Source organism: Pongo abelii, chromosome 5 (assembly GCF_028885655.2).
Source record: "Pongo abelii isolate AG06213 chromosome 5, NHGRI_mPonAbe1-v2.0_pri, whole genome shotgun sequence".
Lineage (NCBI taxonomy): Eukaryota > Metazoa > Chordata > Mammalia > Primates > Hominidae > Pongo > Pongo abelii.
Window position 1 is genome coordinate 167371218 of NC_071990.2, and position 12686 is coordinate 167383903.

Sequence of the window (12686 nt, forward strand, 5' to 3'; positions counted from 1 at the left end):
CAAAGTAATTTAGAGTGACAGAAAGCAAATCAGTGGTCACCTGAAGATGAGAAGGGTCAAAAGGAAGGGATTCCTAGGGGCTATATTTATTATCTTGATTATGTTGATGGTTTCATGGGTATGTGTGTATACTAAGTTGTATACTTTCAACAGTTGTATGTTATCGTGTCTCAATAAACCTCGGTGAAACTATTTTAAAAGTTTCTGCTCTGTCTTTTTAAGGGTATAGATGTCACAACTTGTATACATGACATATAAATTTCAGCAAAAAAGTCACATGGCAATGAAAATACCGGCAAAGATCTGTTTTCAAAGTGCTCTCTTCATAGCATGAATTTCTTTGGAAAGTAATTATTTTTTCATTAACTGTTAATGTCACTGGCAACTTGAGGGTTCACACTAAATGTTATTTCTCTGAATATATCTTCTAAATACTTTCATTTGTCATTAAAAGAAGTTAGCACATTTGGAGTCTTTGTCTTTTTGTGAAAGAAGCATGTATACCTAATTTATTAACTGAACAACGGTACCAGGTATTTTGCTGCAAACAGCAAATCTGTGGGTAGCACAAACGAAAACGCATGAACATTTTGAAATCATCTGCATAACTGTGATTTTTTTTCCAATTGATAAAATAATCCTCCTTAGTAAAGTTGAGAAAGAACGTAGATAGGTTTAGAAGTGTAGGCTGGACACTGCTGTCACCTTTTCCTAGCTGCACAAGGCCCACTCTGTGAGAGGAGACTGCTTCCTGGACAAGACATGACCTTCTAGTGCATGAACTTTCTGAAAGCTCCATCCATGTATTAACAATCAATAAAAAAATTATTTAGTATCATTTACCCAAAAACATATCAAGATCCAAGTTTTCACATTTTCCTCATATACCTTAACGGAATGTCACTTGCTTTCCACTTTAGAGATGATAGCGTAGATTCTGCTAGGAAAGTGAACAATCTACAGGATTTACTCAGTATTTACTGTAAATTGGTATTATCTGTAATTCAGTGCAATTCTATGGTAAAGATGTCAGTAAGAGTAACTATACCAGGCAGTAAACTAACTGCTACTATAGTCATTAATCCTACTGAGCACTTGGGCCAAGCAGTATGCTAAGTGTTTTGTATGCATTATTTCATGTCTCACAAAACTTCTATAAGATAGTTATTCCTTTTATTGTCATTTTATGTTTATGACCTAAAATTAGAACAAAGTTTATTTCTATTATTTTTATAATTTTTGATATCAATGTATTGAAAATACATACAAATTTAAATTAAAATTTTTAGTCATTTATTTTTATATTTGTAATCAGTGTAGGTAAATAACACTAATTACAAGATAAAATTAATTAAAATCACAGCACAAAATAGTTTTAGAAAATTTTATATTTACTTCCCATTTTCTAAATGACCTTTAATATGAATAGTAGAAAATAATATAATCTAGGATTATCAGTAGATGATTTTATCATATTCATGCAAATTACTGATTAAGGCAGAAAACGATGTTGTCTTTTTAAAAGTGCATTTTGCATAAATTATTTGCCTATAACGCTGCGTAAATAATCTTGGAGTCACTGTCCAAGTAGAAGAGAATTCTAGCAGAAAAAACTGCTGTTTGTCCAAAACTGAAATATATTTTGATGGCCTATCAGTCTTAGGCACGAGGATATTGAAAAGGTATATGTGCTCAAAAAACAAAACGATAAAGACAACCTGGAAACAGGACTGTAAGAGTATGTCTACCACACATTAAAAATACATCCATTCACATTTTATAAAATGGCATTCCTACTCAACTGGCATACAAAAATACTTAATTAGTGATTATTTAGAATGTTGTTCTTGGGGCCCATTTACACAATAACCCTCATTACACTTAGAAATGACTGTGTCTATGAAACACCCTAATATTTGTAATTAATGTTCACAGTAAACCTAGAGTCACTTTAGGGTCAGGCAACTCTTAGAAATCTAAACTCTGGAATCATCTACTTGGAACAAATCTCTTGTCCATCATTTACTAATTGTATACATTTAGGCAAATCACTTAATTCTCTGTTCCCCAGGATCTCATCTGTAGACTAAGGACACTGTAGTACTCAGCCAAGAATGTAAGGTTCAATGGAATAACACGGGAAAAGGCTAAGAACAAGCACTGGCCAGTGACTGTGAAGCTCTCAGTGCTATCAGCAACCTTATCCTAGATGGATATCAGCACTGTGTTGCCACACCATTTGGCTCTTTTGTTTGATTTTAGTGATAATCAAGAAGAGAGTCTACTTTTCTGTTGTGGCAGTGGTGCACTGAACTGGCTTGCAAGAGCCAATTATGCAGATTTCTTCCCAACTCTGCATTCATTATGGCACATGGGTAGCTTGAAATTGTACATATTGAGGGAATGTACACCAGAGAAACAGGCAAACACACAAATCAGGACCATTCTGTTTTTAGAGAGGTTGCTGTTAAACATTTACTGCACACCACCCGGTATTATTTAAGATACAAGTAGTTTAACTTTGGGAACATTTGAGATATAATAATTGTCCTACTATTATAAATTGTGCACTCTTTTCCCCTATTTAATTTATATTTAAAATCGAATTGACACACTACTTATTAAACTACATATTTTCTATATGTTTGTCAAGCATTAAATAATATCATTAGTCAAATTAAATTGATTCTCTAAGCAAGTCCTAAAATCAAATACATACTCCACATACATATGGGGAACACTGAATAAGATACCTGTAGCCACCCTTCTACTCTACACTGCCATGAGATCCACTTTTTAGCTCCCATAAGTGAGTCAGACATGTGATATTTGCCTTTTTGTGCCTGGATAATTTTATTTAACCTAATGACCTTCGGTTTCATCCATGCTGCTGCAAGTTACACGATTTCATTCCTTTTTATGGCTGAATAATGTTCCATTGTGTATAATGTTGGTTAAGGGGTACAAAAATACAGTTGGATAAAAGGAATATGTTCTATTGTTTGATAGTACACTAGGAAAATTACACTTAATAATTTATTGTGTATTTCAAAATAGCTAGAAGATTCATAATGGTCTCAAAACAAAGAAAATATAAATATATGAGGTGACAGATACCTCAGTCACACTGATATGATTAACACAGTCACAGGTATCAAACTATTCTACATACTTCCAAAATATGTACAACTATTATAAATCAATAAAAAGGAAATTCTGTGCTGTTTATTTCATAGCACAGAGCAGTGCTGCAGCAGACTAAAGAAATAACAGACCCATCACAGGGTGTGGCTTGAGGCTCCCAGATGTGAAGGGAAGGTCCATGCAGGATGAGACTTGCCTGTGGCTAAATGAGGAGAGGAGCTGAACTGAGAACTCCGTGAGCAAAAAAGAAGCCTTGTCTCTACTTGGGGCTGCGGGTAGAAAATAAATAGTCTCCATCCATTGAGAATATGGAAATCAAGCCTGAACCATATGTAGTTGTAGTTTCCAAATTTATCCTAACATATTGCAGGAATTTCAAGCTAAAAACTTAACAGAAACAAAAACCTGGACCCAGATCACTGAAAGCCTGGGGCACATGGAAAACATAACTTATATCTGAGCACGAGGGTCTCTCAGAAGGGAGATAATTTGAGAGAAATTTGAGTAGGTAAACAAGTAAATGATGACATGAAAAAAAATCTAAGAATGGAAAGATCAATAGATATTAGTACCCTCTACGAATTGAGCTAATGAAAAACACTTATTGAGAGATTTAAAATCCACTGTTGCAAAAATACAGCATTTGGTGTGTGACTTACCATGCTTGCACAAATATTCTAGTTTATGGAAACCACAGTACCAAAATGCAAAAAAACAAAACAAAACAAAAACCACAAAGATTTCTTTCTGTTTCTTTCTCGGTAGAGTTGTATCTTTGACCTAATCGTGGGTGGAAGTATTTAAAACACTTTCTTAAAGACAGGCCCAAGCACTTACTGTCTACGGCACCATGGAGAGTTCTTTCATGCTGAGGATTGCAAAGGTGACAATAGTTTTCTCTAACGTGTTTCAGTGGATTTGAAAGCTCTGGGAACAAATTTTAAAAAAATATTTGTGTGTATTATGTTCCTGTGAAATAAGAGACAGCTGAATTCAGGAGAAAGTAGGGGCATTGGAAAAATGACTCTCCAGCTGTGTGCCCCAAATGCACCTCAGTGTATAGAAAACAACTGGTGTCCTAAGGTAGGAATACTGACTTCTCTCTTCCTCTGTAAGCTTAGAAGTTCCATCTTAGGGCAGATATAAAAGGTACCTCTATAGGCTCTTCCTTGCTATTTTCCAGTAAATCAATGAAGCAAATCAAATTTTAATGAAAAGCAACTTAGCCTGCGGAAACAACCAATCAGCTATATATTTAACAATGAATTGAAATTTTATAAAATTGGCTGCAATGATAATTCATAAAATATAATGACTAATGTGAAAACAAAGGATGCAACACTGAATGTCTACTATGAACTATGCACTGTTCTAAGAGTTTATTCATATGGACTATGCACTGTTCTAAGAATTTATTCACATATCTAATTTTGTCCTAACAATAATCCTGGAGAATAAGTATTGTTTCCGTTTATCTGTTGAGGGAACTAAGGCTCAAGAACATAAGCTCACTTCCCCAAGGCCAGAATGTTGGAAAGTAATAGATCAGGTTGTAAAATGCATGTCTGCTTGATTTTAAGTTTTGAATCTACTACACACACATTGAGAACTCAAAAAGCAGGGAAAGAATGGTTTGGAAGGGTGGAGGGCCTAGTGTCATAGCTGAAGGAGAGCTGCATCTACTGCAGAGCTGGAGCTTTTGGAAATGATACCTTTAAGGTCAAATAAAACTGGAAAATTGTCCTGTATTCAGTGCCAAAGAATATTTCAAATATATAAACATGGGACATGAAACCACCTAGGATGTAGGGTTCATTAATTCTTAGTCTGTACCTAGCATCTAGGAGTGATTAATGCTTATGTGTGGAATGAATAAATGTCCATGTCAGTTATAAATTTTACAACCTTATAACCAAAAGAAGAAAGAAAAAGACTGAACTCAGCTGAAATTAGTTATCTATAAACTTGTACACTTGGAGAAGTATTAAACTTTTATTTTCATGTAACCCCAAAAATTCAGTTTAAGAATTGTTATTCTTTAGTATCTAAGAGTATTCAAATTCAAGATGAGGGAAAAGGATGTGTGTGTGTGTGTGTGTGTGTTTCTGTGTGTGATCATGTCACCACTAACAGGAGATAGTTGAATTTTAGGAGATAACTTTGTGACTCAATGCATTGGTATAAGATGTATTTTTGATATTTCTTAGAAAACTTTTCTTGGGAATATACAGTACTCTTAAGGCAATAGTTCATCATCTATAATTACAAATTTAATTTACATAATTCTCCTTGGAATAATGTCCCAAGTGTTAAACTTTCTGTTAATCGATTCCAAACTCTTTTATTAATCCTATCTTTGCTCTACCATCTATATTACTTTATCGATGAAGTTTTGGGTTTTTTTCCTAAACTTTTCCCCCTCATTTCTGACAAAATTAACCTTACCATCTGTGATGGTTAATTCTAAGTGTCAACTTGACTGGGTTAGAGGATGCTCGGATAGCAGGTAAAGCATGATTTCTGGGTGTTTCAGTGAGGGTATTTCTGGGAGACTGGCACTGGAATCAGTGCACTGAGTAGGGAAGATCTGCCCTTATCCAATGCAGTAGGGCACCATGCAACTGGCTGAGAACCCAGACAGAACAGAAAGGCAAAGGAAGGCAAAGTGTCTCTCTGTTCTAAAGCTGGGACACCTACCCCGTCCTTGAACATCAGATCTCCAGGATCTCTGGCCTTTGGAGTTTAACTTGCAACAGCTGCACCCCAGCTTCTCAAGCCTTTGGCCTCTGACTCAGGGTTACACCATCGGCTTCCCTGGTTGTGAGGCTTTCAGACTTGGACTGAGCTATGCTACTGGTTTTCCTGGTTCTCCAGCTTGCAGATGGCCTATTGGGGGACTTTTTAGCTTCCATAATCATATGAACCAATTTCCCTCCCAAGTCCTCGCTCATTTATCTATTCATCTATATATGTATCCTGTTGGTTCTGTTTCTCTGGAGAACCCTAATGCACCCTAATCCATATTTTATATATAAAATGTAAAAACACTTCGTAATGATTGTCTTCCCTGTAGGCAACCTTAGGACCTCAGGGAACAACGATGTCAGAGAGAAGGCAGTACACTTAGCGAGCGCGGAGACCAGTCTGCACGCATTCCAACCCTGGCTCTATCGCATACTTGCTATGTGCCCTTGGGAAAATTATTTAAATTCTATACATCCATTTTTTTTCTTATAAAACGTGGAGATAATAATAACCACACTCATGGGATTGTTGGGAGAACATACAAAAAGAGATTTCGTATGTAAAGTGTCTAGAACAATGCCTGTCACACAATAAAGCCTAACATCAAATAAGAGTTGTTCTTATCATAGTCATCTTTATATCCACCATCTGGTATAAAAAAGATATGCAATACTTGGTGGTTGAATTCTGGAATGAATAAAGGTTCAACCACTTATTCAATTTGTCCCTAACCAACTAATTTCATTTTAATAGCAAATTTTGTTCATGCCCCTTTCATGTTAAACGTCTTTCTATCCAAAATGTACAGAGCTAATCTGTTTTAAAAGATCTATTTTTCTAGGCAAAAGATGTAACTGATATTACTGTCCTGTTATCTTTTCTGAGGCATATTAAATGGTTTCTTTAAAATCACGGTATAAATGTGTAAATTAATTGACTTGGATTTAAAAGATGTTTTCTGTTGATAGTACTTCCAAGTACGTTAGCTCAATAAATGAAAGACAGATGTTGCCAATCAGAGACATTCCCCTTTAATTCAATAAAAGGAATGTATTCAAATATTTCTAAAGATGAAATAAAGAAAAATAAAGACATAATAAGCGTTAATATGGCCTACGTGCTTCTTAGATAGGCTCTTAATCAAACAAGACCACAATAAAATACGCTATTACATTATCATGTTCAGTATTAGAAACAAGAATTTTCATGTACAAAACATGCTTCTATTAGGGACATAATAATCTGTTCAAGAGCAGAAATACTTTGAATTCCCCAAGATCAACACAATTAAAATGACAATAATGGTCAACAATTAAAAAGCACTTCATGCTGCACAAAGATTTTTCATATTTATGATCTTGATCATTACTAATGTATGTTCTCTAGAAAGCAGAACATTCAGGAAAAGGCAGGGAACCCGCAGATGTGATTGAGTGTTTGGGACAACACATAATACAAGGTGCTTTTCCTAATTTTCATATGATGCTTGGGAAAAAAAATGCTCAAAACAGCAAAGCAAAATTGCTAAAGAACAGCCTCAAGCATCTCGGTGCCAGAGTGATGACCAGAATTCGGGTCTTGGTCATTAGCAGTAGTTCGTGGCATCAACCTTTTCAAGTGGGTAAGGTTTTAGGGATCCCACTATAAAGAAACGAGATGCTATCTTATTGAAACTAGCATAAATTTAGAGCTATATTCTTTTATTTTTTTATTTAGATGGATGCTTTCTTTAACAAGGCAAAAAATATCATTTTAAAGAAGACATGTGAACCGGTCTTTCTGAATTGGAACAAAGTTTTGAAATAAACCCAGCCACCAGTCTTCATCAGACTGGAAGGCCAGGCAGAAGAGGGAAGAAGGAATCATTATGAAGCTGTGGACTCACATCTCTTCTTTTTGAGTGGGAAACACTTCAAAAATAATATAATTTTTATAAGCTTTAGTAAGGAGAAAAATATACTGCAGTTAAAAAATGGGGCCAGGCGCAGTGGCTCACGCCTGTAATCCCAGCACTTTGGGACACCGAGGCAGGCGGATCACGACATCAGGAGATCGAGACCATCCTGGCTAACACAGCGAAAACCCATCTCTACTAAAAATACAAAAAATTAGCCAGGTGTAGTGGCGGGTGCCTGTAGTCCCAGCTAGTCGGGAGGCTGAGGCAGGAGAATGGCGTGAACCCGGGAGGCAGAGCTTGCAGCGAGCCGAGATGGCGCCACTGCACTCCAGCCTGGGTGACAGGGCGAGACTCCGTCTCAAAAAAAAAAAAAAAAAAAAAAAAAGGTAATAAATTCCACAGAGAGCTTGCAGCTGCACTGCATATATTTTCAATGTATACCTTAAAGGTAATCAGCTTTGGCTGGGTGAGGTGGCTCACGCCTGTAATCCCAGCACTTTGGGAGGCCGAGGCAGGCGATCACCTGAGGTCAGGAGTTCGAGAATAGCCTGGCCAATGTGGTGAAATCCCATCTCTACTAAAAATACAAAAATTAGCCAGGCATGGTAACGCATGCCTGTAATCCCAGCTACTGGGGAGCCTGAGGCAGGAGAATTGCTTAAACCCGGGAGGCGGAGTTGCAGTGAGCCAAGATCATGCAATTGCACTACAGCCTGGGTGACAAACAGTGAAACTCCATCTCGGAAAGAAAAGGTAGCCAGCTTTGGTCCAGTAAGGGTGACTACTCGACAGAACTCCTGCTGCATATGGCACTTGTCGCTGCAGGAGAAAAGCATTGCTGTGATGGGGTCCAACGTGTTTAGAAAAATTATAATCATTTCTAATATCAACGAATACCAGTTACGTTACAAAAATTTTACCCTAAATAATTTAACTAAACAATCAATGTAAAAATGGAATGTCTATTAACTTATTCACAACTTTTCAGAGGTTTTTTTTTTTTGTTTTCTGTGTGGTTTAATCATGATTAAATCCAGGTATTATGATACCACAATTAGTGACTCAGAAAAGCATTTGCACCTGCTAGTCTAGTTATTAATTTATATATTCTTGAAAGTATGCAACAATATTTCAAGGGATACATGGACAAATGAATAAATTTTAAGATGATCAATTTCTATATTCTTAACTTTCATATATATTCTTACTAAAAATGACTTTTTCCCATATCCCATTTTGAAACAGCCCTGTTATCAAATTGCTGTAATACAAAGGAGCAATATAAAATACTGGTATTAATGAGGGCTAATAAAGTTTTCTGAAACTTTTCTAAAATATTAAAAGTGAACTTCAGTAAATTCTCAACTGATAGCTCATTAAAATAATTTTTGGTGTCAGAATTATCAGTAATTTTTGGCATCTTAGCTCAGGTAGAATTAAGAGAAATTGTGATAATAAAACTTTATTAATGGAAGCAATTCTTACAGTTTCCTTAAAAAATAAGAGGGACAAGTTGGAATAAGATTGATGCTGAAGAGTGAGAGCCAAATTTCTCACTGTAACAAAAAAAGTTCCGAAGATGAAAATGAGATGGCTAGTAGGCATTCTGTGGTATTAGACTGGAGGTTAGGTATCGTAGAGAGAGAAAGAGACAGAGAGAATGAATGGACATAGAGATTTATGTATAAACTCTCTTCTAAAGAAGTCAGTGAGAAAGTGAGGGGAAGTTCCCGTGGAGAAACCTGCAGACAGGACCTTTCAAGTGCAGAAGGTTAATAGGCTCAGTGATGAAGCACATGCCTGCTAACAGGATGCACTGAGGACACATCCGCACATGAACTCATGGTCACAAATAAGACCTTCATATAATCATGAGGAAACACCAGACAAATCCAAATTAAGAAATATCCTAAAAAACAACAGGTGTATACGCTTTAAAAATACCCAGGTCATGAGATACAACACTAAGGAATAGTTCCAGATGAAAGGAGACTAAAGAGGTCTGCAGATGAGATAACAGTGCAGTACTTGTGACAGGTTAGACTGTGGCCCCCTCAAAATTCATGTATTAAAGCCTAACCCCCAATACCTTAGAATGTGGCTGTATTTAGAGATAGGGCCTTTAAAGAGGTAACTATGGTAAGAGGAGATTTAAAGTGTGGGTCCTAATCTAATACGACTAGTGTCTTCATAAGAAGAGTCTAGGACACAGACATGTACACAGCGACAGCAGAAACCATGTGAGGACACAGGGAGAAGGCAGCCATCTGCAAACCAAGGAAAGAGGCTTCAGGAGAAACACACCTTGATATTGGACTTTCAGCCTCCAAAACTGTGAGAAAATAATTGCCTGTTGTTTAAGCCACCCAGTCTGTGATGTTTATTACAGTGGCCCTAGCAAGCTAATACAGTACCAATGTTAATTTCTTGATTTTTAAATCATGCAGTGGAAAAATAAGATAATGTCCTTGTTTTTAGAAAATACAAACTGAACTACTTAGGAGTTATGAGACATTACATCTGAAACATACTCTCATATAGATTGGAGATAGTATCTATGTAAGAGAGAAAGACAGAGACGAAGAAAGTATATCAAAGCAAAAATGGCAAATATATTAACATTTGGGGAGTATGGATAAAGGTATACAGGGAACTTTATTTTTGCAACTTCTGCTTTTGTCTGAAATTATTTCAAAATAAAAAGTATAAAAAATTATGCTAAATCTAGTTTCATTTAACAGTAAGAAAAATTCATAAACAGTTATATTAACTATTGTTGTTTTAAGCCTTAAGCTCCTTTATGAAAAAGCTTCCAAATTAATATTGAGTAGTAAAAAATGGTATTTAATAAATAGTACTTACATTAGCACAGTGTAAGGCTAAAGCACAAAAGACGGCAAACATTTTGAAGTTGTTTTCATCTGTTTTAGAGAAGGCACTGCCACTGATTTTGTTGACCATCTGCACCACACCTATCACGCTGCCTCGGCTGACGATGGGCATACACAGGATGTTCCGCGTGGTGTAGCCTGTGTACAAGTCTACTTCTCTGTGGGGTGACAGAACCGAAAATAACAACAACAACAACAAAAAAAGGCAGAAGAAATAAAGGACACAGTCAATCATAAATCTCCCCTCAATCTTTGCAATTTACATATGCTTCTATTACATATGACTGCAATGGCACTTTTAGCTTCTACATTCAGGGACAGTAACATTCCACAGAGATTTATTAAAACCTTTCCAAAAATATTCTAATGCGTTGGTTCTTTTGTCTCCAAGCGAGTTTTCTAGCATAGCCTCTAAGAGGCTTTCAGCTTATCATTTGAAGTATCCAGCATTACTAAATAAATAGACCAAAAAAAAAAAAACAACGTGGATTCAGAGGAGAAATACAATTAAATTTGGTAAAATAACATAATCCTTTGAAGTTGATCATGTTTATGAGAGATGTAACTTGCTAAACCAACTTATAGAGTTTCCACTTTAAAAACTTAGAGCAGGGGTCAGCAAACTGCACCCAGGGGCCAAATCAGCCCTCTCCTGTTTATAAGTAAAGTTGTATTGGAACACAACCACACCATTCATTCACATACTGTCTGATTCTGCCATCACCCCACAAGGCTGAGCTGCGGACTTGTGACAAGGACATTAGTGCTTATAAATGCAAATATACTCACCATCTGATCCTTAATAGAAAAGGTTTGCTGACTCCTATTGTAAGGAAATGTTTTTGGAAAACAAGACTAAGTTGCATAGAAACAGTGACATAGCTAACGGTAGGTAGTTACATGGGAGTCTTCAGCGCCTGGCCTCTCTAATTTAGCATAAAGGTTTTTGAGATTCATCCATGTTGTTGCATGTCTTAGTGGTTAAGTCCTTTTTATCGCTGAGTTATATCTCTATTGAATGAACATATCGTATTTTGTTCATTCATTCACCAATTAATGGTTAATATTATTTTTAATAGCCAGTTTGGGCAACTATAAATAATGCTGCTTTAAAGATTTGCATACAAGTCCTCGTAGCACCACATGTTTTCATTTCGCTTGTAGTAATATCTAGAAGTGGAGCTGGTTAGTGGACTGTACAGTAAGTGTATGTTTAACTTTTCAAGAAACCGCAAATCTGTTTTCCCAAGCGGTTGTACCGCTTTGTATTCCCACCAACAATGTACGAGGGTACTCATTTCTCCACATCCTGGCCACTGTTTGCTAATGCCAATGTTTTAAAGTCACAGCCATTCAAGCTGGTGTACAGTGAGGTTTCATGTCAATTACATCTATATTCCCCTAAATTCAAGCATTTTTCATGTGTTTAGTGATCAGTTGTATATCTCCTTTTGTGGACTGCCTGTTAAAATCATCTGCCCTTTGTATTAAATTGGGTTATCTTCTCATTGTTATGTTGGAAAAGTTTTTATATATTAGATATAAGTATTTTGTCAGATACATGTTTCACAGATATTTTCTCCTAATCTGGTGCTTGCATTTTCATTTTCTTAATAGTCTGATTCATACATTTTTACATAAAGATTTGACATAAGGATGAGCAAATATATTTAATTTTTAAGTACTAAATGATGAGTTTGGACTTTTGGAAAAAAATAAACTTTCAGTGTACCCTTAATTTATTGACAGTATATATTACTAGAATATTCCTATGTTTTTACAGGAGTTGTGTATATTTGACATCAATTGATCAAATAACTGAATAAACTTCCTATTGCTTACGTTATTTGTCTCTTAAAGTAAACCACGAGTTGGAGTTAACTAAACACTGCTGTCAAACTACTGTAAATATTATTCTCTAACAGTCATAGCATCAATCCTGAGACTTTCCATTTCTAGCGATTTATTAAAATCAAATTACATAATTGGGTTTGCAACTCTCCAAAGAA

At 35.9% G+C, this 12686-nt stretch overlaps 1 protein-coding gene across 3 annotated transcripts in view; it reads right to left on the bottom strand.

The window, feature by feature from the left end:
* Positions 1-12686, bottom strand: part of PDE10A (phosphodiesterase 10A) — a 335868-nt gene that overhangs the window by 69179 nt on the left and 254003 nt on the right. For all 3 annotated transcript variants that reach the window (XM_024248249.3, XM_063725083.1, XM_063725084.1), the window contains one exon: positions 10649-10835. In XM_024248249.3, the coding sequence (XP_024104017.3) occupies positions 10649-10835 (187 nt within the window). The remainder of the gene's footprint in view (positions 1-10648; positions 10836-12686) is intronic.